We start from the raw sequence: 26,099 nt of genomic DNA, 5'->3' as shown, positions 1-26,099 counted from the left end.
CTATTACGTGTGCTCGGTAAACTCCGTGTAACCTACCTTGATGTATGTGTCTTATCCGTTCCGCTCATCCGTTTTTCCAGCTCATTTTAGTTCATGAGAAAAAAATTTAAGAATATCCAAATCTCAAGTGCACCACACCACAGGAAACAGTGAGGATAATGACATCCACCGTTGAAACCTTCTTAGGCCCACGGTGATGTTTATTTATCATCCAACCCGTTCATAAGGTCACAAATACATGGATGAAGAGAAATCACCAATATCAGCTCGAACGAAAACTTCCATGGCCCCTTAGAAGTTTTCAACGGTTGTCATTTAATTCCCACTGTTTCCTTAGCTTTGGGTATGCTTCAATTTTGGGCTCAAGCACTAAAATGAGCTGTTAAAACGGATGCACGGAATGGATAAGACACATACATCACAGTGGGCCCCACAGAGTTTACATACTCAGCACACACTACGTGTCCGAACTCGATTCCATGGATCGGGTAGGGACACCCCAAGCCCGGCCCGCTACACTGCAAACCAAAAAATCTGACTGAGCCTGACCTGCTACCCTGTGGCCTGGCCCAACCCAGCTAAAATTTGATTAGTACAAGCCTGCCGAGCCAAATTATTTAATTGCAAATAACCATAGTTGTCAAAATCTTATGATTTAGTATTTTAATCTAATTCTTGAGCAAAATGATTTGAATGTGAATCCTATGATTCTTTAATTTAAGATTCAAATCTTGATTTATAACTCAAATTATATTTGTTTTTTTATTGTAAGCATTACTTTGACTTTTACTTTATATTTTTAAATTAGCGGATGCTTTAAAAATCATTTAGAAAAGATAAATTACTTTTCTATTATTTGTAAGAGATTAAATGATATATATTCTCTTTAATTTTAAATCATGAAGCTTTTTTTTAATGATTTTTGAATTCTTGACCGGTTGAAACACCAAATTAATATATGATTCATCAAAAAAATACAATTACATGTATACATAGAAAGAAAAATATTCTTCTTCACTTGTCTACAAAATCAAATGCCGCTTTCTCCACATGATTCCACATTCAAGAAAGATAAAATTAATATTAATTATTAAAGTATCCTTATATATTTTGTAAGGAAAATTTCTTGAAAAAAAAAAAAAAGAAAAGAAAATAATACTTTTACACTATTATGATATGGTATTACTTGGCATATATTGATGACAAAAGGATGATTGATGGGTTTTTAATTTTTTTCTAACCTATTTATATTTTTTCTTTAAAATAAATAAATTTTGCAAGTGTTAACACCCATTTTTGGCACACCCTCGTGGACCAATAGGGAGTGCCACGTATCAGCACTATGCGCTTAATAATGACGAAATTGTACCAATACTCAGATGATATCTTTCATCGCTTATCCTTCGATGATACGTCACATACTAAAAGTAAAACAGTGCAGAATCATACACACATCTCTAGGAAAGATAAAGTGATGAATGACATGTGATCCTAATTCGTGTGGCACATGCAATCAAGGGAGCGTGATTGACAAATCTATAAAAGACCCACCGAAACAAGGATCTTATGACAAATCAGGATATACGTGGTAAGGTTATCTCTCACAATCTTTTCAAAATAGGATATTTTTTAAAAGACGATCGGAACTTTTCGCGGCAATTACAAATATTCAAAAATCAGACCAACATCAAAACAAATAGGAGCTAGCAGATGGGGTTTATAAGGTCCACGGATCCTACATACACTCCCGCCGAATACCCCCCAAGGATACTAACACGTACACACTCGTGTTTGATGAATTCGGCCCTGCAGATGAACCTATTCAAGTTTGAGTAAAAAACTCTATACCCAACTCTACACAATGAGAAAGTGTGTTGACTCTTAAATCAACAACCTACTTATTGGATCGAGCTCCTTTTGTAGCGCCTTGCTTAAGATGCTTGATTGATACTCTCCCGTGCTTAATTCAACTTCTCGATTGCTCCCCCAAATCATTGATGTCAATGTTTTAGCACCTACGATTAATTATCTTGTATATGATACCCGATGAGGTAACCACGGTTGTGGAGGGATGGTGTAATCTCCTACCACTAATGGATAATTGATTTCCAAAAGGGATTCACCTAGATGGGTGTTATAGGAAATTTAGACAAGGGTTTGACTGTTAATTCATGTATAATCTCTAGAACAAGGTGGAGATTAAGTTCATCTTCATCATGGAGATTGAAATCCCTGTTATAATGATAAAGCTTGAAAAGATGACTTATATCTTATTGATTTATAGGCTTAGGATGATGCATACGTGTGAGGAATCACCTAGACTTCTATTACACTAAAAACTCATCCAAATGCCCAATAACTGAATGTTCATTTTATAGAGTTCGTGTTGCAACAACTATAAAACGACTCTTTCAATAGAATCAAAAGTCCTTTAATAGGATCAATCTGACTCTCAATCCTATTAAGAAATTTTAAGGATTTTTTTGTTTAATTATTGAACTGTTTCTTTGATCATATTCAGCAGTTATTCGATTCCATCAAAACTCATCGACAACATTCGATAGAATCAGAAACCATTTAAAAACTATTGTTTTGGGTTATATGATTTACAATAGCTTTGCACCTCTTTTAACTTATATTATCGTGTTCAAATTTAACTCATAGGGCTATGTAATGATCAACTCAGGATTTACCTAATAAATTTAAGATCATCTAGAGGCTAGGTTGTTTTGGGTCTAATGATATGGTCATCAAGGCACATAAATTTACCTACGTCTTGTCTTCTTGTATCTTTCAGTTTTCACTTCCGAAGGCTCAACCTACTTACTGGCAGACGGACTCACTTAATTGACAAATAGGTATATGAATAAGTGCACTAAAAAAAACATACATTTGATTCTCTCCATAATAGTGCGATTCATCTTTTTTGTTACACTATTGGGTTGTGAAGTCTTGGAAATGGATTGCTCATGTTGAATTCCGTGACCTTTATAATACTATTTAAATGGTCCAATATATTCGTCAACATTATCTATGCATATACACTACAATGATTAACATGTTTCCCTCTCCACCATAGCATAAAAATGGTTAAACACGTACAAAATTTGGTCTTTAGTCTTTAAAGCGTATACCCATACCTTTTTAAAAGCATCATCAATGAAGGTAACAAAGTAAGAAGCGCCACCTAAAATTTTCCCTTTTATAGGACCATGAATATCATAATAAAATAATTTCAAAACATTTTTTTTTTCTTTTTTCAGGTGAAATTTTATGAAATGAAACTTTATGTTGTTTTCCAACCAAGTAATGGACGCAACTATTTAAAGGCGTACCTTTTATATCAGAATGAGCTGCTTCTTAGCGAGGATTTGTAGGCCCTTTTCACTCATGTGACCCAATCACTTGTACCATAGATCAATAAAAGAATAATTCTCTATTGTGTTCCCATCGACCTTACATAATTATGCTCATGTCTTATAGAAAGTGCAACATCTCTTGCCTCTTCCCACTACAAGAGAGCCTTTTGTATGCTTCTATCCTTCTATTGTCCACCACCAAAATGATTGTTGTAGCCTTTTTTATCTAATCTTCCCACGCAAATTAAATTGAAGCGAAAATCGGGTATATGTCTCACATCCTTGAGAACCAACATACAACAAACATTGATCTTAACATGTACATCACCTATCCCCACAAATTTTGAAGAATCATTGTTACCCATCCTTACAAAACGAAAGTCCATCGACTTGTAAGATGTGAAGAGGTCTTTGCGATAAGTAATGTGATATGAAGCATCAATGTCAATGACCCAAAGTGTATCTTGACAAGTAAGATTGAGACATGCCCGTTTACAACTCAAGAAGATAATAACATCGTTGTCTGAGATAATCACAGTTGGGTCCTTCTCTTCTTACTTTACCTTCTATTTTTTTTTATTCTCCTCCTTTTTGGGCTTCGGGCCCTCATTTTGGTAGTAGTTTAGTCTGCCGCAATTATAATAATTAACATCATTTCTTGACTTGGATTTGCCCATTGACTTCTCATGGTGGTGAGGTTTTCTACTTTTGTTTCTCCCACAATTTTTTGTGACAAGTGCTTATGATTGAGTGAAACTTGATGACTTTCTTCTTGTCTCCTCATCCAACAAGCTTCCCGTTACTTGACTTATGATAACAAACTCCATTTGGAGCAGAGTTACTTAAAGACACAGCCATGGTCTCCCAATTGTCAGGCAAAGAATTAAGTAGTAAAAAAGCCTGCCAACTCATCATCTAGCATCATTTTCATAGAAGTGAGATAATTTAAAATACTTTGAATTTTATTCAAGTGTTCCACAAATGAGCTTCCGTTTTTATACTTCGAATTCACAAGTTTCCTAATCAAGAAAGCCTTGTCACCTGTGGTATTTCTCTCATACAACCATTTTAATTTCTTCCAAAGTGATTAGGCCAAAGTCTCTATAGACAAATGATGAAAGACACCATCGTCGAACCATTATTGAATAAACCTAATGGCTTTCCAGCCTAGTTTTTTCCACTCGTCATCGATCATATCTTTTGGTTTGGCGTCATTACCTTTAATGGGTGCGTACAAGTCATTGTAATACAATAAATCTTCCATTTTGTCTTTCTCAATCATTCAATAGTTTCCATTTAAACTAACCATTTGATTTGTGCTTGTCTTCGTAATTCATACATAAAATAATTATAATCAAATCTGGAGCTCTGATACACTTGTTGGGAAACCACACGCCCTTTCCTTTTATATGCAAATCAATGAGATTAACAATACATGAGATTTAAAGGATTGAAATCACTTTTAACACAAACAAGTAAATCATCAAATATGTAGAATGCAAGAAACATTAAGATTTTTTACGTGAAAAACCTTCTGACGTGAAGGGAAAAGACATGAGATCTAGTTCGGTACAAATCTAGTATAATCAAAATAATGGAAGTACAATTATAAAAAAAATATAAATTACAAGCAATATAAAAGAAATAAATTTCTTACAAACTAAGGATTGTAGAAACCTCCCAAAACAACCCTTCGAGAAGACAATCAAAGAAACCAACATTGTGGATGGACTCTCACAAACCCTGATGTGAAGATTACGTGGTAAAAGGCTCTTGATCTTCTTCTTCTACAAAACCCTCTATTTTCATCTTTCTCATTTTTTTCTCTAAGAAAGAAAACCCCCAATGTTGCTACAAAACTCTCTCAAGGTAAAAGCCATTTTTTATCTCTTTTTAGTTGCTTGGCCAAAAGACTCTCACACACATGTAGGGTTGTACACGAGCCAAGCTAGCTTGAAAAGCTCGCTCGACTCAACTCGATCTGGCTCGACTTGACTAGTCTTGAATGAAGATTTGAGGCGAGTCAAGCTTTATATGACGTCGAGTTCGATCATAGTGGATCTTGACTTGATTCGAACTTGGCTCGGCTTGAAGCTCAAAGTCGACTCGATATATATATATATATATATATATATATATATATATATATATATATATATATATATATATATATATATATATAAAATTTAAAAATAAAAAATAAAAATAAAACTTAAACACTACTCTATCCGTTCGTCCTTTTCTTACCATTTCCCTTCCCTAACTCAACTTGTTGCGAGCTCCACAGTCTCTCTCTCTCTCTCTCTCTCTCTCTCTCTCTCTCTCTCTCTCTCTCTCTCTCCGAGTTTACATTGGTATACAAATAATTCAAATGAAACCATGCACTCGGCCACCCGCCCGAGTTCTCTCTCTTAGCACAAATAACAAGGTACCTATATAGCTTTATATATATATATATATATATATATATATATATATATATATATATTGAATATTTGATTTGGGAGCTGGGTTGGGTCAATTGGGTCAGGTGGCTGGGTTGAATCGGGTGTGGGTTTGGTTGGGTCGGGTTGGGAGCAAGGCTCATTCGACTTGAGGTAAGCTCACCTCGTCTCGATCCACCAACTCGCCTCGAGCTCGACTCGAAAGGTTTGGCAAACAAGCCAAGCACCAATGGTAAGCTTGAAGCCGAGCTCGAGCTTGAGGAGAGCACGGGCAAGTCAAGCCAAACTTAGCCCACCTCCACTACTCAGCTCAATGTACCGCACTACACACATGTGGCAATAAGAGGCTACTTAAGCCTACACATGTGGGTCCCATCTCCACACGAGGAGGGATCCCAACAGTGGTATTAGTAGCTATTCATCTGGGGTGCAAATGAGTTCAGTCGAATTCAGGTAGGCCAAACCCAACCCATTTAAGAATCAAGTTAAAATTTTAAACTCAAACCCAATTCATTAAAATTCAGGAAAGTTCATGTCAAAAATAGCTAACTGATTTATTGAATAGGTCAAGTTTGGATATTGGAAACCTGGACCTGAATCATCTATCACATGGGTTTTAGTTGAGTTTGGAATGGGTATAGAAATTAAAAGCAAGTTTTCACGCAAATACTGTTCGAAATCATTTAATTGGTGATGTTTATCAATTTGATTGTAAAGAATAAAATAACTATTTATTCAAATTCAATGGGTAAATTCAAATAAAAAAAATACTTCAATTAGTACGATTTTTAGTATATTTTCTATCAATAATGTGCTGCGATTTGCATAATCTGTCACAAATAGTGGACTAGTACCACCGTCTGAGAAAGGCAGTAAATCATTGTTGTGACTCAGTCCATCTAAAAAAGAAAAGAAAACCAGTCCAAGCCTGGCAGGGTTAGTATTGACTCTGAGAGGACCTAAACCTAACCGATTTACTAATTTATGTCACACTGTTGAACCCATATTCACGTATGGCTCTAAATTTTGGAGTTAATTTAGAGCCAGACCCATTGTTGGGTCAGGTCCAATGACCTATGGGTCGACCTGACCCATTTGCACTTATGGTTTTAAGAGTCAGGTGTGACTCATCCGAGTCAACTCGAACTTGATTGGCTCCCATCTAATTCATTACTGTTGTTGGACAACAAGAGGGGTGGACTCAAGGCGACCCATCCTGACTCATTCAAGTCATGTCGTCTCGGTCGATACAGGCAAGACTTGCAACTTGTCTTGTCGGGATGGGCCCACAGATAGCATTTCCTGACCTGCGAGAAATGGCCCAATTTATTTGATAAAATAACAATAACAAAAACCCCTCCTACTCACAACCTTGTCACAGGAAGCCCTTTAAGGCCACAATGTCTGTGTGACATCCACTCCATCCATCAGGTTGGCAGGATCAAATTAGGAAATAAACTCAAAAAAGTGGCAGATGCAAAACTCAAGTGAGCCACACCACAGGAAGGGATGGAAACCCCACCATTAAACCCTTCCTGGGGCCCACCATGATGTTTATATCCCATCCAACCCAATCATATAGGTGATTCCCACCAGGATGAAGGGAAAACAAAAACATCAGCCTAATCCAAACACAAAGTGACCCAACGTGTAAAATCTAAAACTTCAGTGGTCCCAAGGTGGTGTCAATGGTAGGCGATCAATCCCCAATTCTTCTTATGGTGTGGCCCACTTTGAGTTATGAATCTACCTACTTTTTTAGCTCACATTCTAACATGACCTCTTGCAACAGATGGACTGAGTGGATGTCACACAGAAATCATGGTGAGCTAGAACTAGTAATAGGAGGCAACTCGATCTGACTCAACCCAGGCACCCCAACTATTCTAGTTCAACTCAAGATCAAGCTCCAAGTCTTTTAGCCATGTTTGCAACCCTACCGGCCCTGGGATCCAGAATATTTTTGGCACATGCTCCATCCGCAGTGGGCCTACCAATAAATGGTACAGATATCAAAATCATTAGGCCATGTATCCAATTAGGGTTCCTTTCACTTAACCAATAGACAGCTGAATGGTTTTCTTTTTCATGCGTCTGCAAATGCATTTGTTTTGCAAGAAACAATTGCCTTCAGTGGCCTCTTTAGTTACCCCATGAGCTAAATGCTCTCTATTCTCCGTCCACATACATGGGGCCCATGGTAAGGTAACCCAGACCATTGATCTGTCAGCGCTCATCTAACCAGACCGTAACATCTTCCCTTTTTCTTAAGCATGTATTTTTAGTCCATTGATCAGAGGGTATGGACCATCCAATTACTATATTTAGGCAAGCCCTTGTGGCCTGTCAAGTTGATGGTCTACATCAGCAACCCAGGGTCCCCATCTGTCAAATTGGGCAAATCAAGATACCATCACAGATTCACATATGGACCTTAAAAGTTACAAATTCAAGAGGAAGTACATAGGAGGGAAGCAAAGGGAATCAACTGAAAGTCCTGACTTGAGCAACACTCCAAGTTCGACCTTATTTCACTACTGAATTGTGGTGGTGCCAATCAGATTTTACTTGAGCCAACCCAGGATGAGTCATATCTGAGTTGTCAATCCATGCTTGTGAACCTGTGGTGGGAATGGTTAGTGCTGACTTTTCAACTGCTCAGGAGAGCCTATTCAAAATCTGAATTTGCCAGGCCCAGGCCTAGCCCATTGCCAGCCTTAAATGTCAGTTGGTTAACCTAGCCAATTAGGGCTGTCAACGGGCAGCAGCAAATGTAAACAGGTCTTACAAACCAAGCCTTAGCAAATTTGAAGGGGCCTGCTTTAAAATTCAAGCCAATGGCAGGTCTGCTTGCTTTGTGTTTCTATGACATATTTCTTGGCGATTGACCAAATCGCAAGGAATCCCAAACAAGCCGAAGAGTTGGAGCAAACCCTATTCTAGATTTCCAAAACTGACGTAACCAGATGTATAAAATCTCATGCTTTCAACTATTGTTAGACCAAATGCAGCTTACAGTAACCGTTTCCATTTGGCTGTTGATGAATTGTGGATTCAAGAAGCCTTGGTAGATTCCTGCATTGTAAGTTGTGCCTCCCGAAGCAGCTCACAAGAGCTGGCCCAGAGTTTTTCGGCTAGTTTGGCATCGTAAGAAAGCGGGGAGGACTTCATTGTCCTACCTTTGCCTCCAAAGAAGTATTGTCCCGAAGCTTCCTGGAACATAGTACAAATGTAAGGAATAAGCTTGGAAAACACTCAAAGGGAAGATCCAGTTCTGAACGCGTGTATCCGCATTTAGTCGTCAAGCATTCAATCTTCAAAATAATTCCATGTTCAACATGAATCCAACTGAAAATAAAAAACCAAAAAGAAAAGGCCGTACATGCATCATATATCTCAGCCAAAATTGGAACAATATGGGTCTCATGCATAGTTTTAAAACACGAAAACTTGACTCGACTCGATCTTCAGCCAGGCCGGGTTGACTCAAAGACTCAATTCGACTCGACTGATATTTAATGATTAAACGAGAAATTTAATTACACCAATGATAGAAACTTAAAATTGTGAATATAAAAATATGTAGTTTTAAATACCAACAGTGCTGGGTCAGCTGGTAAATGCTCAGCTTGGTTGATGTCAAGAGCTCAACTCACAGAACCTGCACTTCTTTTTTTTTTTACTTAAAAAATCTCGACTCAAGCAATTGATTCTGTTCAAGTCATGCCGAGTCATGTCAAGACAACCGAGTACGCTTGCCAACTCAATGACTCAAGCCGAGTCTGAACTGAGTCAAACTCCTTAGCGAGTTTCACAGTGACTCGGCTCAATTTCTGGCCAACTCAAGTTGAGGTCTCATGTTTGACAATGTCAATGACTTTAAAACTAGTTTTATCTTATGGATCCAAGGGTAAAATTGTAGGAGGTAATATTCTATTACTGAATCCTCTCTAATCTTAGGCTGGGGTGAATGTTCTGCGGAGTTCATTACTACACATAAACCCCTTTGAAAACAACAGGTTGACTAAATCCTAAGTGGAAATTTAGAAAATTGAATGGGATGAATTTGGGGAATTCCTTATTGTTGAGTTGTTTCTGTGTTAGAGTAAATTTGATTATAAAATTAAAATAAATCCTCCAATCTACAGTTTGATTCTATCCAGCTCTCTCACGATTTTATGACCCAATTCAACTTTCAGAACAATGACTGTAGGCACCAAAAGTGAAAGGAACAAACTCAAGACAACGCCGAAGAAGGGTGTGGCAGCATGTTGAAGGTATATGACAAAAAACAATTGCAAGTTAGAAGAACAGAGCAAACTCACTCGTGGTGCAAGAGCTGCATCAATGATTGAATCAACTCCATTTTCAGGTGATTGCAGAATCCCCAGAGATTTCAGAACAGTGAAAGCCAATTGAGAGACATGTCGAGGGACTTCTCGCATGATGGCGGTCTTGACTGCTCCAGGATCCGCAGCCCTGTGCAGTTCAGCAATGGAAATAGGAATACTTTACTCATGGGCATTCCTTGGCAGGAGCATAATGATAATCACTGCGTCTACGTGGGCTCAGAAATACCTGAATTGGGGATAACGGCAATAACTTGCATGAGAGACAAATGAAAAATATTTCAATGTCAATGATGCATATTATGGTTGTTTCAGAAATCTGGATTTTCAAAAGTTTGCATGTAGCCTTAAAGATCCATTCCAAAACACTCTCATGAAATAGGAGAAATAGAGAACTTGAAAGTTTTGGCAAGCCTCCCCAATTTGGCAAAACATAATATATATTAAAAAAAATTGAGGATACATACATGACAGATATATGATGAGATGGATCCATCAAGAAAAGCTGTCGATGAAGCTCGTATGAGAATAACAGTAAGCAAACTGTAAAAAGAGAAGTAAAGCCACTGGTTAGATGCGAAGGACACAAAATTAGTGTAATTGCTTTCTCCTTTCACATGTATCAACTTACGTTTGGAGTATTCATAAGTACGTGCAAATGGATAGCGTCCTGATTTTGAGAAACATTTGAGATATTTCCCAGACAATGTTTCCTCATCTACCTCTATCTGTGATACTGCGAAAGGAAGAAATAAAGTGACATAATTTTAAATTAATATAGGGGTCAGTTCTCCCATGAATTTCACAAAATTCTTCCTTCCTAGCTGTAATTTCCACAGCCAACTAGCGACTCTTTGACATCATTGACTGAGCCTGTAAACAGGTTGGGTCTGGGTCGAATGAGAGCCAGCTTGGATCCAAACCGATTGTTAATTGGATCTCAAGATCACCCATATTGGTCCCCAATTGAATTACCAAGTGCAGGTCCACTAAATCATCAAGTTGACCACACCCATTGAGGGCCTTTGGTTTTTATGGCTGGCCACAGGTTCAAGTCGGCCAGTATCTGGCCCAATTGCAAATCAGATGCCAGGATCTCAAACCAGATCTGACCAGACCCCAAATGTTTTCTGAACCCACCCGTTCTCCTGTGTACTTGGGTTGACCCAACATATTGACAGCCCTGTTAGTCTCCTACATGCATTTCCAGCAATTTAGGGCCTATTAAGGACAAAACAAGCATTTACTTTGACTAAGATTTGAAAATTGTGGTATTGATAAAGCATTTATACACTATGGAAAATACTACTATGACTAATCATCATAGGCCATGACTCAACATCCCCACAATACACTTGGTACACACGTATGGTGATCATGGCTGTTGATGTGACGGGCCATCACATTAGTGGGTCATGACCTAAAAATTGCATTGATTGGAATGATCCAAAGTGCAATCTTTACATGTTGAAAATATGCACTTTTTGGGTCAACTTTTACAATTGTCCATTTGCAAGCCACTGATCAGACAGCTTAGTGATCATGCTATTTTCACTGAACCAATGTCAAGATCACCATGGAAAAGTGCCACATGTACAAAGGCTATGGTAGGGACAGTGAGTCGTGATTTGGGTGAATCAAAGAGACATAGTACCATTGCTCCATAATAATCACAAGATGCCACAACCTAAGGATGGGCTAGAAAGTGCTCACCACATCGATGAGTAAAAGATGTCACATTGACTATCCGAGATGGTGTGGAGCTGTTTTTTAGCATTGGTAAAAGAAGATTGGTCAGAGCAAACGCACCAATGTAATTTGTCTCCACCATCCTGGAGTGACAAACATTAGCACAAGGTCACAGATTTGTACAGAAAGATGTCTAATGTTACCATGTATTATCAAACCTGAAAAGTTTCATCTACAATTTTGAAGTACAAAAACAAGTCTCGGCCTCAGAGTAAACACAACAAAATCCAGACAACCCAATTTCCTAGCTAGTTCAACTGAGAAAAAGATAAAGAACAAATCAAATCTTTCTTTTTCTTTTTTCTTTTTTTGAGAATTAAAAAAGAAAAAAAAAACACTTTGTCAAAGAGAATGAGACAATAGGGAAAGGAATCTCAATACAAAGTCTAAACAGACAACACCATCTTTTACCAAAGTTGTTTGAAATAAATAACTGAAAAGGTGAAGGCAATTTAAACAATTGAAATTTTGTTTTGGGATCTAAACTCCATGACTATCTCGAGATCCCTACTATCCATTAAATTCATGAAATGCTGAAGGAGACCTGCAAAAGCATGCATGCTGCATGGCAGACAGGTGAGATCCTGTCCATTCATCAGGTTGGACCAGTCGTGAACATGCCCCCTGGCCCAAAAATATGAGCTGTGTTCTTTTGGATATGATCCTTGCAATATTAGATGTTTCAAGAACCCATGTGACAAAAAGTAGAAGAAAACAGAAATAAATAATGCCAGCAAAACCTATCTGAAGAAGTACTTACGATATACCATCATAATCTTACAGGAAAAAAAAAGAGAGAGAGAGAATTACTGATCATATCCTTCAGCGGTGAATCTACATGATGTTGCCAATATCCCCGCATTGTTTATCAGGAGTTGGACAGAGGGATGCAGATTCGTATCTAGAAGCCATTGTTCAAGAGAACTTTTGAACGACAGCATAGACTGAAAGGATGACAAATCAACCTGCAATGCTTTCAGATGAACGTCTTCCTGTTGTTGCTTGATCTCTTGAATAGTCTGTTTCACGGGAAGGTGGAGACAAACAGGAAATGACTAGCATGGAGAGGCGATGGTAGGAAAGCAGAATGTATTGAACTCCAGCTCAGTACCTTAGACAGCAAATGAGAAGACCGTCCAACTGCAAGTCAAACACATAAATGAACTTCATTTATATAGAAAAAGATGCTGGTAGACGTTGGGCCAACGAGTCTCAGATGACTAGGACAAGTTTAATTCAGTTCATGCTATATTTCTTACTACATAAGAGTGTGTTTGGTTGCACCAAATTTAATGATATTTGGTGCAACTAAACACTCCTAAGTCTTTCAATAAGATTTTTCAAATGTAAGGACATCAGAAGTAACCTAAGAGTAGTTGCAATCTGAGATAAAATGGAGGAGATCTGATTGAGATGGCCCGGCCATGTGTTACAAAGGCCAGAAATGGCCCTGAAAAGGAGAGGAACTTTGAGTAGGGTTGAAAAGGTCTGAAAGGAGGGTGAGGGGAAAACCCAAAAAGGACTTAACTTGAGGTGGCAAGAAGCGATATGAAGGCTTGTTTGCTTACCGAGGATAGCGCCTTAGGAATGATAAACTAGACAGGATTCCTAAAGCTGACAAAGCTATGACAATCATGATCAGTCTTTAAATATCCAGTGCTTTGGTTTGAACATTGGTTTCCAAATGAAATTCAGTCTATGAACGAAGATAGATTGCCTCCACCCAAAACAAAAGAAAAAGATAGCCCACGAGAGAATGCATAGGAACCCAGCCCAGACCAGATTGCATGATCTCCAAAGAGATAATCGAGTTAACACAGATGTATCAAAGTCGAGGTTAAACACTTCTCTTGCAGAGTAAGATTCCCACCACATTATAGGTCGAGGCTTTACCAACGGCAATCTATCCAATCCAATCATTAGGCAGTCTACAGGATTAATAGTCTCTCAGTGAAATTAGCTTGAGGCCAAAGTATATATTCTACTGCAGATGATTTGTGTTTTTTGAGGATTCATTAGATGACAAACTTCAAGTCAAAAGTGAATATTTGAACAGTGGCAGTTAGATAGTGTTCTTCTGACAATATACCACAGAGGCAGCTGTATACACTACAAAGAGAGTAGTGGGTGGTTTACATACACTAGAAAGGTGGGAGCCTTACCAAGAACAACATAGTAACCTTCCCTAGAAAGATATTTTGCAGCTGCTGCACCCAAACCAGAAGTGGCCTGCATGCATATAATCATAAAATGGAAAACTTAGGTGGCCTGCATGCATATAATCGTAAAATCGGAAACTTAAGTCCTCAGCGTAACCCTAGGATAAGACAAACAACAAAGCTTCAAGTATTGTCATGTCTGGATGAACTATGGTCTAAGAGAAGTTATGGCCCTTGATAGAGTAGAATGGCGGAAAACAACTCATGTAAGCTGGGGGTTTCATGGGGTGCTGCATCACGTGGACCGTTAAGATTTTGTGCTCATATCATGGGAGATGAGTTCTGAAAAAGTTTTCACGAGAACGCACACACAGCACCATATATATATAAACAACAGCAGCATTTCACTTTTCACAAGTACAGTCATGGCATATGATGGATATCCACCAGAACAGAGGGAAAAAACTAATTAAACAAAAATTACCAAGGCGACATTTCCTTTTTCTTTCTATCTTTTTTTCCCCCCTCAAATACGTTTGTGAAATACTAGGGACATGCACCAGAATCTAGAACGAGCGGTTACATTAGAAATATTAGACCCCCAAAATTTGGAGGATTTTGTAAATCAAAATGCAGTTCCCATTGGTGTATTCGAATCCAATTTCGAAAGGGAGAGAGGTGGCCACTATAAGCGCCCTTACCAAAACCATGAATTTCAACCGATAAATACACCCACTCTTCTGCTTTTGGTAATACAAACAGTACAAAATTTTAGAATTCTTTAGGAAGAGGAGATGGATGATGAATATAATCACCCCAGTGATGATGCAGATGGGCTGCTCTGACGAAGGGTGCAGGGAGCGGCGAGGGTAGGATTGGGATTTCTGAAAAATTCCTCTGAAGAGGAGATGGAGGTATGAGAAGATGAGAGATAGTGTCCAGAACACAGCCATTCTCCAAGATTCAACGGAAAATAGGAACTGCAGCGCTTCCATTTTCAAACCCTTTCTCCTTTCTGCAGCCTTCAGAAGTCGGAGAACCAGATCGACGGTGGGAGTTGGTTTTTCTGGCGCCAAGATACGGTCCACGGGGACGCGGATTGCGTCCTAACCCCGACCGTCTCTATCCAGGAACCGTCAGTTCTGTGCGCGGGTCCACTGTGATTTATCTGTTTATCTACACCGTCTATCCATTCTCTCATATCATTTCAAGGTATATTTGCAAAAATGAGGCAGATCCAACGCTCAAGTGGACCATGGGCAGTTGGGTGGCAACCGCTGTTTTTAAAACCAACCAGTACCGAGCAGTCATTCCAGTTGACTAGATGGCCCACGCATCATGCTCTTATCGTAATGAGTAAACTCAGTTGGGCCCACCTTGAATGTAAGTGGTCTATCCACGCCGTCCATCGGTTTTTTTAAATCTAATTTAAGGAGTTGAGCTCAAAATTGATGCATATCCAAAGATGAATTAGATCATACCACTGGAAACAGGGATAATGATTTCCACCGATTGAAACCTTTCTAAGGCCCCACGGTGATTTTTATTTTTCATCTAATCTGTTCATAAGATCATACAGACATGGATGAAGGTAAAACACAAATATAAGATTGATCCAAAACTTCCGTGGCCCTCCAGGTATTTTTTAACTGTAGACATTCAATTCAACTGTTTCCTATGCTGTGGTCCATTTGAACATTGGATATGGATATGCTTCATTTTTTGGCTCAAGGCCTTAAATTATCTGTTAAAATGTATGGACGGAGTGGATAAAATAAATAAATCATGGTAGACCTTACAAAGTTTACTCAATAGCAGTGTTTTGAATAGCGGTAGCATGATGCGTAGTGCTCTGCCCTCTATAGCGTGTAGCGTAAATATGTAGCGTGTACGATATTTCTATTTTTTAATCTAAAAATAAGATACATATAATAAATATCGAAAAAAAAAAAGATTAGAAAAATATAAAAATACCTAAAAAATAATTCATTTTATCCATTATAAGCATGTTCAAATGATTTATTAGTTATCATTTATCAAAAGCCAATCCATATATATAAGCCAAATCAAATAATTATCACATCAACAATTTTTTAAGCAAACCACTTTAATTAATAATGTCTAATTGAAACCATAAGTCACAATTAAGAAAAGATATAAAAATCACATAGATTAAAAGTATTAGTACAGTACAAGTGTCACATTCCTTAACATTAGATAAAAAGAAAATATAAAAAAAATAATAAAAAAATAAAATAGTAAAAAAATACATTGTACCTTACGTTACATACGCTACGCGCTACGTAGTTGTGACATACGCTACGACCCCTGTAGTGTACGCTACAATGGATTTATGCTATTTAAGATGCTACGTAGCGCTATAGCCACGCTACGCTACATAGCGTACGCTACCGCTATGGGTGCTATTTGAAACACTGCTCAGTAGTGAGTTGCTCACTGCGCAATCCGCTTGCAGTAGCGAGATCGTTCGGGTTACAAATGCGGCAATTTAAGTCAATGAGCCCAACTAATGCAGCCCGAATTACAGTACATGGCTTAATTAGTTAAGAAGACATGTTAGATGGACAAATATCAATATTTAATTAAAATTTTTTTTTTTACTCTGGTTGTCATCTTCCCATGGGAAAAGAGGAGAGTTTGAATGGGACTATTATCCTTGTCTCTTCATCTAAAATTTCAAGTTGATTTTGTAATTCAACTTTAAATAAACAAAAGAAAAAATTATTATAAATAGGACCCACTCACTGGTCCATGTCCAACATATATAATACCTAATTTCGGACTAAAACCACCTAATTTCGGACTAAAACCATCCAGGTCCCGAAGGGACCATTGGCCTGAGAGGGTTTGACCTGCCCGCCGGCCACTCTCTCTCCGCACTCTCTTATCTTCTCTATAACAGTAATAAAAAAAAAGAAGGTAAAGATATAAACAACGTGGCCCACCTATTATTAAGCTCGAATGTCTATTTCAATGGAAAGCGTGCCCCACCTATTGAAAAACTGATGTCATCTACGGAATACCTCAACGGTGTAGAACAAGTGACGGATAACCCGGTCGGCGAGAAGATCCAACCACCTCTCTTCCATCATCTCTCTCTCTCATGCACCGGCACTTCCAGATATTTAAAAATTGCATATGATGCACACGCTACCACCTATGCAAGCATGCACATAGGTGCAATATCAAAGCCATCTACTGACAAGTACCAATATATAGATTCCACATCCCACCAATCAGGTTCGTCCACTAGTTTGGTGGGCCATAATTAACTGAACAAATATATAATCATGAAAAACTCATTCGAAGTTTTCTAACCCGTCAACTTATTTTTGATATCATGGCACATCTGTTGAGTGGACTGCAATTATCTTTAGATAGTAACATCTACATGGATATTCCTCCAACTGTCTGCCATGCCGACATAAGTGATGGTGTGTGCATTAGCAGACCTGTAACATGTCTGTAGGCTTAGATGGACATGGACCAAAAATCATTTTAATTTGTTCATTTGACCTTTGCATTGAAATTTACTATAGAAAAAAAGAAAATTAGCCAATAGCTGAAAATGGAAGGGGTGGCCTGGTGGAAAGGAAGATATAGCGAAAAAATAAAAGATAAGTAGGTAGAATCACTCTACCCAAATTGGTAATTGAATTCAATAACATCATCAAGTTCAAGCCACATGTTTATTCCATCGACACCGTTTACTTGTATCAATAAACCACATAAACCAATTGGACTATTAAATTGGGTTTATATATCTGCCAATCATGGATCTAGTCTGGATCTGATCAATTTGAACATTTAAAATGGCCTAAATAAGTTACATGGTCTAGATGTTTGATGTGGACAGTAGAATCAGTTGAATGCATGATAAAGATCATTGCATGAGCTTGATTAAGATGTGATATATGTTCCAATTGCTTGTCAGGAATTGGATTCCATTAGTCATGTGTGGCAACCTGAAATTTAAATATATGAAATGGGGCTGGAATCCATAAACTGTGTTTGGATGTTAAGAAGAAATGGGCCTGGAATTGGTAAGCTATAATTGAAAAATGGGTATTCTGCTGCAATCGAATTCCAATTGGAATTCAATTCTCACATTTTTAAGGACTTGGATTCAAATCCAAATGCCTCAAATTCCAGGGTGCCAAACGGCAAGTGTCCGATGGGAGGGGGTATAATGTTGATGGACCCATCTTCTTCAGCTGAAACCACAATAATAAATATTCAGCAAAAAGGTTAAAATGCAAAATAAATACCTCACTTTAGCTCAAAATGATAGAGCTGCAGCTCATATGGGTATAAATCTACTACGATACATTTTGCCTGGAGTAGAACTTTGAGAGCGTTAACCAGTTCGCTCGACCCATTAAAATGTCACAATCAGCCTAATCTACAAAATCTTGCACCCCTATTGGCATCCAATATCTCGGCCCTCCGTCTAACCCAACATACCTCACAATCCTCACTCACCCATCTATGGCTGACAAGCTAGTCTAAGCACCGTGGGGCTCTTAAAATCTAAAGCCCAAGTCTAAACCCAGTCTAAATCCTAAGCCCATTTAGCCCTAGGACCATAATAAAGTAAAAGGCACTAAACCAGAGAAGAACCAAGACCTCACCCCCATGACTGTTTAATAAGAATAACATTCCCAAAATTTATAAGATTGAGCTGAATATGAAACTGGACTATCATTTTGGGTGTGTTTGGATGCTCAATTGGCCTGGATAGCAAACTGAACTAAATATATAGTAAATATCCAAGATTGGGTCGGCTACTGATGAAATAAGGTAATGTAAAGAATATCATCAACCAGTAATTTTCGGGTGAAAGAGGAAGACATAATCATAGTTGTTCATAATTTTATCTCATTTAACTTTTCCCACACTAGACCAGGCTGATTTGCATAACCTTCGTCAGTAATTGAGAGATAGAATTCACCATTGAACTGCAAACAGGGCAGGAAATAGTTTAATTTCCTGCAACATGAGGCTAACCCGCAAATGGGAACAACAAAATTTTTGCAATTGGTTTCTTAAAAGTGTCATATAGTATCTTTGCTTCATAAATGAATGGAAGAATCATTTGAAATAGTACGGGAGGGCTATGACTGACCTTAAAGATAGTACTGAAGTGATTGTTACAGAAAACAACACAAAGTTCATGTTCATTCAGACCTTTTAGACATGATAGGCTGAAAAACATGATTCTTGTAAAGTAACGCAGTTCCAAATGGAGGCTCATGATTGGAAGATAAAGGGGTGTTACAAGCCAAAAACAGTGTGCGTACTCATATGTGGTCAACTGGCTTGCATTACTTCTCAAAAAGGTTTGTATCAGTTCCTTTGAAAGCATTGGAAAAAGAGTTCTTCCAATAACCTAACACAATGAAAATGATACATTGGAAAGTCCAACAATATAGAAAAAAAAATAAAAATTTAAACCTTTTTTGTTTCTTTTAGTAAGAAGTCAAAATCATCTTGCTCAACAAGAGACATAGCACTTTGATCCAATCGCAGCTAAAAGATCAGAATCCTGATTTGCATCAATATCAAATTTCCCAGTGAGCTTAACCAGAAGTGATCAGAATGCCAAACCAGAGGGAAAGAAAGTACATTCCACTGAGGGTAACCAAAGGTAATGCTGAACAGTTATTGGAACTAGATATGCTGTATCAATCACATTTCTCAAACATTGTCATTTTTTTTTTCAAACTTTTGCACTTTTTTTTTTCACAATCATAAAATTTTTATAAAAAAACCCATCAATTTTCAATTTCAAAATGTTAATTTTTTTTCAAAATCTCAGTGTTTTTTAAATATCAATTTTTAATCATTGTAAAAAAAAAAAATTAACTAAATTTTCTTTTTCAAAATGTCAATTTTTTGTCAAAATCTCTATTTCTTTAATCTTAATTTTTCTTCAAATTTTTTTAACAAAATTTCATTCTTATTAGCAAACTTTTCAATTTTTTTCAAAATACAAATTCTGATTTTTTAATTTTTTTTTCAAAATCTCATTTTTTCCCAAAATCTAATTTTTTATTCAAACTTCACAAAAATTTCGAGTTGCCAATTTTATTTTTTTTCAAAAGCACCATTTTTTTCAACTTCTCAATTTTTTTTTTCAAAATGATATTTTTTGTCAAAATCTCGGTGTTTTTAATTTCTTTTTTACAAAATCACAAATTTTTTAACTTCTCAATTTTCCTTCTCAAAATGTTAGTTTTTTGGTCAAAATCTCGATTTTTTTTCTCATTTTTTCTTCAAAATTTCTATTCTTTCAAACTAGACCATTTTCGTTTTCAAAATGTTTTGTTTTTTTTGAACTTGTCTATTCTTTATTCAAATTCTTTTTTCTTTTTTTTTTTCCAAAATCTCAATTCTGTTGTTCAACTTTTCATTTTTTTTTTCAAAATACAATCTCAATTTCTTTTTCAAAAAATATATTTTTTTCAAAGTTGTCAAAATTTTCACAATTTGTTTGTCTTTTCAATATTCTTTTTGAAAATATCAATTTTTTTTTTTTTTTTCAAAATCTCAATTTTTCTCATACATTATTAATTGTTTTTTTTAAAACTTCTCAACTATTTTTTTCAAAATCATACTTTTTTTGAACTTCGAATTTTATTTTTCAAAATGTCAATTATTTATCAAAATCTCAATTTTTTTTAATCTCAATTGCTTTTAACTTCATTTTCTAAAATCTCAATTTTTAATAAAATACTAAGGATGTAGAGTGAGATTTTTCACATGATATTGAAAAGCATTTAAATATCAGTTTTAAAGCAAAAAAAAAATATAATAACAATTTCCTCTCAATTGATATAAAATAAAAATAAAAAAATCGATGCATTCAATCAATTGATACAAAAATAATCTTAGATACAAATAAATATAATTAAACCACTAAAATTCTATTAAAAAACACTTAGACTATAAAGTATAATTTTCTACGAAATTCAACGTGTGTGCGTGCGGGCACAAGAGGTTGGGGCAAAAGAGGTTTTACGACGGACCATGATCTGTCGCAGAAGCAAATAAGTTCGTTGCAGAAGGAAATAAATCCGTCGCTGCCGTCGCAAAATCGTAATTTGCAGCGGACAATATCCATCACAAATTTCATTTTAGCGATTTCGAATGTACTTTGGCCGTCGCAAATATCCTTCAACCAAGTTTTTTTTTTTGCAACGGAGAATGTCCGTCGTAAATTAACGATTTCTACACAACTACATTAACCAACCACATTAACAAAGTAATTTCCATCTTATCTTTTCTCAACACTATTTCAAGCTCAAATCCTGTTTCTCTACCTGTCTTTTAATCTTTATATATTTGTTTTCTTTGATAGGAGGCAAAACAAGTTTGTGTGGGCGGCATTAAGATAAAGGCCTTCTCTCTTGATATTTGTTTTCTTTTACACAACTCATCACAGTTTATAAATTGTATGGATCTCATGGTGTGTAGAGGAGGTAATGCAAATTATAAGTTTGGGCCACGATGGTGCCTATCTTCCATCTAACTCGTTCATTGGGCGCGCACCATTAGGATGAAAGGAAAGTTAAAAATAGGGCCCAAAACTCAAGTGACATAACATCTTAAACACAGCTAAAAAAATGGATAGACTGGATATACAGAGCATTTATCAAGCCCGACAGGATAAGAGTAAAGTGTTACTCGTACCATCTAATCCACTCTCCCAAACACAATTTACTTGCTCCGTTTTTGGTAATTACAGTCATATCTGGTTAATCCAAACAAGCCCTTCAAATTACTATACTACTGGATAAACCCTGTGAAACACATGAAGTAACCCACAAATCCACTCACAACAATATAATACTGGCCAAACGGTTTTAGCCTTCTTTTCCAATGCTTGTGTTGTGGCCAACCTGTGCTGGGAATGGATTTATTTTATTTTATTTTTCCTCTTTTTTCTTTCAAGCCATGAATATGGTTGGTGGAGTAGATATCATACCCACATGACAGTGGACCCCGTAAAGGAGAGAAGTCATACAACCACATTAGCTAAGATAAAGTCACGCTTGTGGGTTCGGGCATCACGCGGACGTTGCTAGTTTAATTGAGAAAATATTGATACTCTGGTAGAACGTGATGGATGATACACAGTCGCTTAGAAATTATACATTTGACATGCAAAGTCAAGTTAAACCGTTCAAATCATTGTACCTATTGTAGATGTAGCATGACCCAGAAATTAAACTTATTAATTATTTGACTATTGGATTCATGAACACTTATTGGACGGTTAAAAATGAAAAAAATCCAAAGGTCCTATTTCCACATACGAGTGTCCACGAATAAGATGTCAGGATTATTCTACGAATATAATCTAGTGATTATTACCCTTCGACAGCCAGATTCAAGATCTAATCGGTTTTATTTGAGTTCATATATGCAACGTGCAGAATTTCTGTGTGCCTGCATATCAAGTGTCAAACCCAACTTGAGTATAATATAAGTCTTCTTCGTCTTTATATCCAGAGTTTGGAAGGTCAAACACTAAGGCCCGTGGTAAAAAAAATAAAATAGAAAGCGAGAAAAGATCACGTACTGCCTTCCGTACCAACAATTACTACAGCACATATTTTCCACTGGATATTTACATATGTAGAGAATCCGATCCGTCAGAAATATCTGTCACACCTTGAAGTTCTTATCTTATGGAAATGAGGATTATCTGTTTATCAGGTTAGACTAAGATATATAAATAAATATGTAAGGAGATCTGAATCTTAAAACATTTTTGGCCCATTTAATAATACATATCTCTACTCTTATCTCTGATGATATTTTTCATGGCTCAGATTTCTTATCTGTATGAGATTTTGGCAGAAAAAAGGATCAGCACCGTAAACTTACGGTACTAACGACGGTACAAGATCACTAATATAAATAAAGAGAGATACTTTAATCCTCTGGAACAGCCTTATGGATGATACGCTGGAACTAAAAATTTACTAGCAACTGCATAAGTTGCATATAATTTATTGAAAATAAACCGTCCAAATTACTGGCATGTGTTTAGATGCACCAAGAACCAAAACTTACTTTTGTTTAGATATATAATTATTAGATTTCTGGATGCTTGTTGGACGGTTAGAAATGAAATATATCCAGTGATCCTGTTTCAAAAAACAAGTGTTCACGAATCAAAGGTTAGGATTGTTTGGCCTATCTGATTTTTAGACTGTAATTCATCGACAGTGGGTTCCACAGTGTAGTCCGTACAATCTGAGTTAATGCATGATAAGTATACCATTTGTAAGCGCCTGCGTATCAAGCGTCCAGGGCTGCCAGAGTATCAAGTTACTGCACTCGATAAAGGGTTTTATTGTCATTATCAAAGGACCGTGATTTGCGGTAGTAAATGATGGGATGATTAGATCTGGTCCATCTAGATTTATGGTTTGTCGGGATCCAGGGAGTGCCAGATTGCACAGGTGTCCCTTAGAAGTTATTATTGTAAATTGTTTTGTAGGCAAACGATTTCACACGTGGCAATGAGGCCCACCAGATGATCATGTCCGGCCGGATATGTAGACAAGGCACGGTGGGGATCAATTGATAGGCAGATCGTACTCGCGTTAGATGCGAGTTCACTCGCAGAATGTCCCCATCTTCAAGAGCAACCAAAAGCCCTACACGTGCCTATGCGGCACGTGTGCAAGATCGAGGCTGTTCAGATGAGAGTTCCTAATCATATTCCCACGTCCCATACCTGCAACAGTGATTGTTATTGAGAAATGATCACATACAGTCCCCTCTGTGTGCAAACTCTCATATCCACACTTTTCTTTTCCACGAATGTGTCGCACGTGTACGAAATCCGACCTTACAAAAGGTAGGCCCTGTAATGAAGATCACTTGACGTGAAAAGCTGGTCAATAAACTCATTGGGTGGGCGTTGTATGTGATCAATCCAGGAATTACAGGGTAATCCCACCGTTGATGCTGGATTTGTTCCTCATCCAATGGCTTATCACATGATAAATGATAAAGTACAGGTGTGCGTGACATTCTTTCTTACCAGAATAAAAAACAAAAACCAACCGTCGCATTCTTTGTAGGCCCATCGTGGTATTTCATTTCATAACCAGCAAATGATGATGGTGATGATGCTCATATCCGATGGTTTCGGATTTGTATAGGCGAGGAGCACTCAAATGGTGCAGCTCGCGGGTATTCGTCTTTATATATATAAAAGGCAGACACCGTCGCACCTACACGCACACCATAGTAGGTACCCGAATCCATGACCTTTGCGTTGAAACTCCGGTGAGGTGAGGCTACCAACGAAGCTGACTAAGGACCCACCAATTAGGGTCTTTACTCTTGCTCGGGTGGTAGACTCTCAGGAGTTTTAACCCCCGGTCAAGGGTTCGAGTACCCAATGGTGGAGAAATTCCACCAGTGTGGGTGTGTGGGGGTGTGTGCGCGTGTATAAATAAAAAAATAAAAAAATAAAAAAAAAACCCATTAGTTAGCTTTCTCAAACAGGGTACGGCACATGTAATGCATATGTAGAGGAGATGAAAACAGGGATAAATAGGGAGCAGTACAAGTGTAACCCTTACCGTGTGGGGCCCACCTTGATGAATGAGTTGTAAATCCACCCTGCCCATCCGTTTTTCAGCTCATTTTAGAACTTTATAGGAAAACTTAAGCAGATCTAAATCTCCGATGGACCACACCACTAGAAAATTTGGTGAATAACCATTAAAAAACTTGTACAGGCCACAAAAGTTTTGGATCATGCTGATGTTTGTATTTTCTCTGCATCCAGATCTATTTGACCTTATCGACCGGTTGGATGTAAATTAATTAGCATAGATCTTCAAAATAGGCCCGGGAAGTTTTTAATGGTGGGCATTCAATCACAGTGTGGTTTCCTAAAGTGAGGTTTGGATCTACTTAATTTTTTTGGTAAAAATTCTAAAATGAGCTTGAAAAACTAGTGGACAATATGGATATACGACACATCATCAAGGTGGGCCCTACAGTCAAGGTTGTTACCAGCTTACACCTGATCTAACTCCTAGACAAATGGGATTAAAAATGGAAAGAAAAAAAAAGTGTTAATTGCTAATAATATTAGAATGTGGGCTACAAGCACGTAGAAAGAGATAAGCCAGGTACATGCTTTTTCCTCCGTGAAAACTGTAATAAGTTTTTGTGGGTGAATCTGAATGGAATATTGGTAAGTAATCACTCAAAGGTTGACAAGCTGTTCCGAGACCCCAAGCTTAGCCTAAGCCTAAGCCTAAGCCAAAGCCAAGTTTGAAGCCTAGTCAAAACCTAAAACAAGGCCTGTGAGTATTATTATTATCGAAATTTGAATGAGCCTGTGATTGCACCTGTAAGCACATAGATACCTGCACCAGTGAGAGATAAAGGACAATGGGGGTGCCGGTGTTGGCCGGGGACCCTCTAATGCCTATGTTAGGCGAGTGAGTTTATCACATGATAGGACTTGAGTTAGAAATTTTTGTGCGCACCTTCTTCCCAAGACAGTGGGTGTATTTATAGGGTGTTTTAGGTGGCTTGCGTATCTTAATAAGATCTGTCAGATACGTTTGAAGGGTCCGAATTTGAGTAAGGATATTCTCCCAAGATTATCGTCGAGCCTGCCTCGATCGGTGTGATTTTCAACTAGGATTTCGTCGGGTCTATTCTTGCTCAGTATGATGCGGGATTTTTTCTGGATATTTCTCGTATGAGGTTGAGATCGGCTTAGGAGCTCAATCATATCACCGAGTTCTGTCTTTGATCAGTTCAACTCGGCTGGTGAGTCTTTCCTCGGAGCTCAGTTCTTCTTCTTTTTTTCCTCACAGCTCGGCTCGTCTCGTCTCGTTCATATGGTCGATACGTTAGTGGTTTGGAGAGCCCGTCGGGTGATTCTTCACCAACGTCACCCTAGTCCTCCCCATGATGTATATGTGTCTCACGTAGCACGTCATTTCAATTTTTCCCATAATAAGCATCATA

The 26,099-nt window shown here is 37.5% G+C and overlaps 1 protein-coding gene across 5 annotated transcripts; it reads right to left on the bottom strand.

The window, feature by feature from the left end:
• Nucleotides 1–8,770: 8,770 nt before the first annotated feature.
• On the bottom strand, nucleotides 8,771–15,196 carry LOC131222976 (uncharacterized). Of its 5 annotated transcripts, none has more exons than XM_058218242.1 (10): nucleotides 14,876–15,196; nucleotides 14,064–14,130; nucleotides 13,013–13,041; nucleotides 12,712–12,920; nucleotides 11,962–11,984; nucleotides 10,784–10,888; nucleotides 10,620–10,695; nucleotides 10,382–10,405; nucleotides 10,129–10,282; nucleotides 8,771–9,016 (listed from the first exon to the last, which is right to left on the bottom strand). In XM_058218242.1, exons 1-10 carry the CDS (start codon nucleotides 15,053–15,055, stop codon nucleotides 8,858–8,860), a joined length of 1,026 nt encoding a protein of 341 aa, XP_058074225.1. In that variant the 5' UTR covers nucleotides 15,056–15,196; the 3' UTR covers nucleotides 8,771–8,857. The 5 variants fall into 5 exon arrangements, with proteins under 5 accessions (XP_058074225.1, XP_058074223.1, XP_058074226.1 ...); XM_058218240.1 differs by having other exon boundaries at nucleotides 11,866–11,984; nucleotides 14,876–15,191; XM_058218243.1 differs by lacking the exon at nucleotides 10,784–10,888 and having other exon boundaries at nucleotides 11,866–11,984; nucleotides 14,876–15,193.
• Nucleotides 15,197–26,099: the final 10,903 nt, after the last annotated feature.

Source organism: Magnolia sinica, chromosome 13 (assembly GCF_029962835.1).
Source record: "Magnolia sinica isolate HGM2019 chromosome 13, MsV1, whole genome shotgun sequence".
In the NCBI taxonomy this organism is placed as follows: Eukaryota; Viridiplantae; Streptophyta; class Magnoliopsida; order Magnoliales; family Magnoliaceae; genus Magnolia; species Magnolia sinica.
Note: the sequence above shows the minus strand (reverse complement) of the source record. Positions and strands in the feature narration are given on the sequence as shown.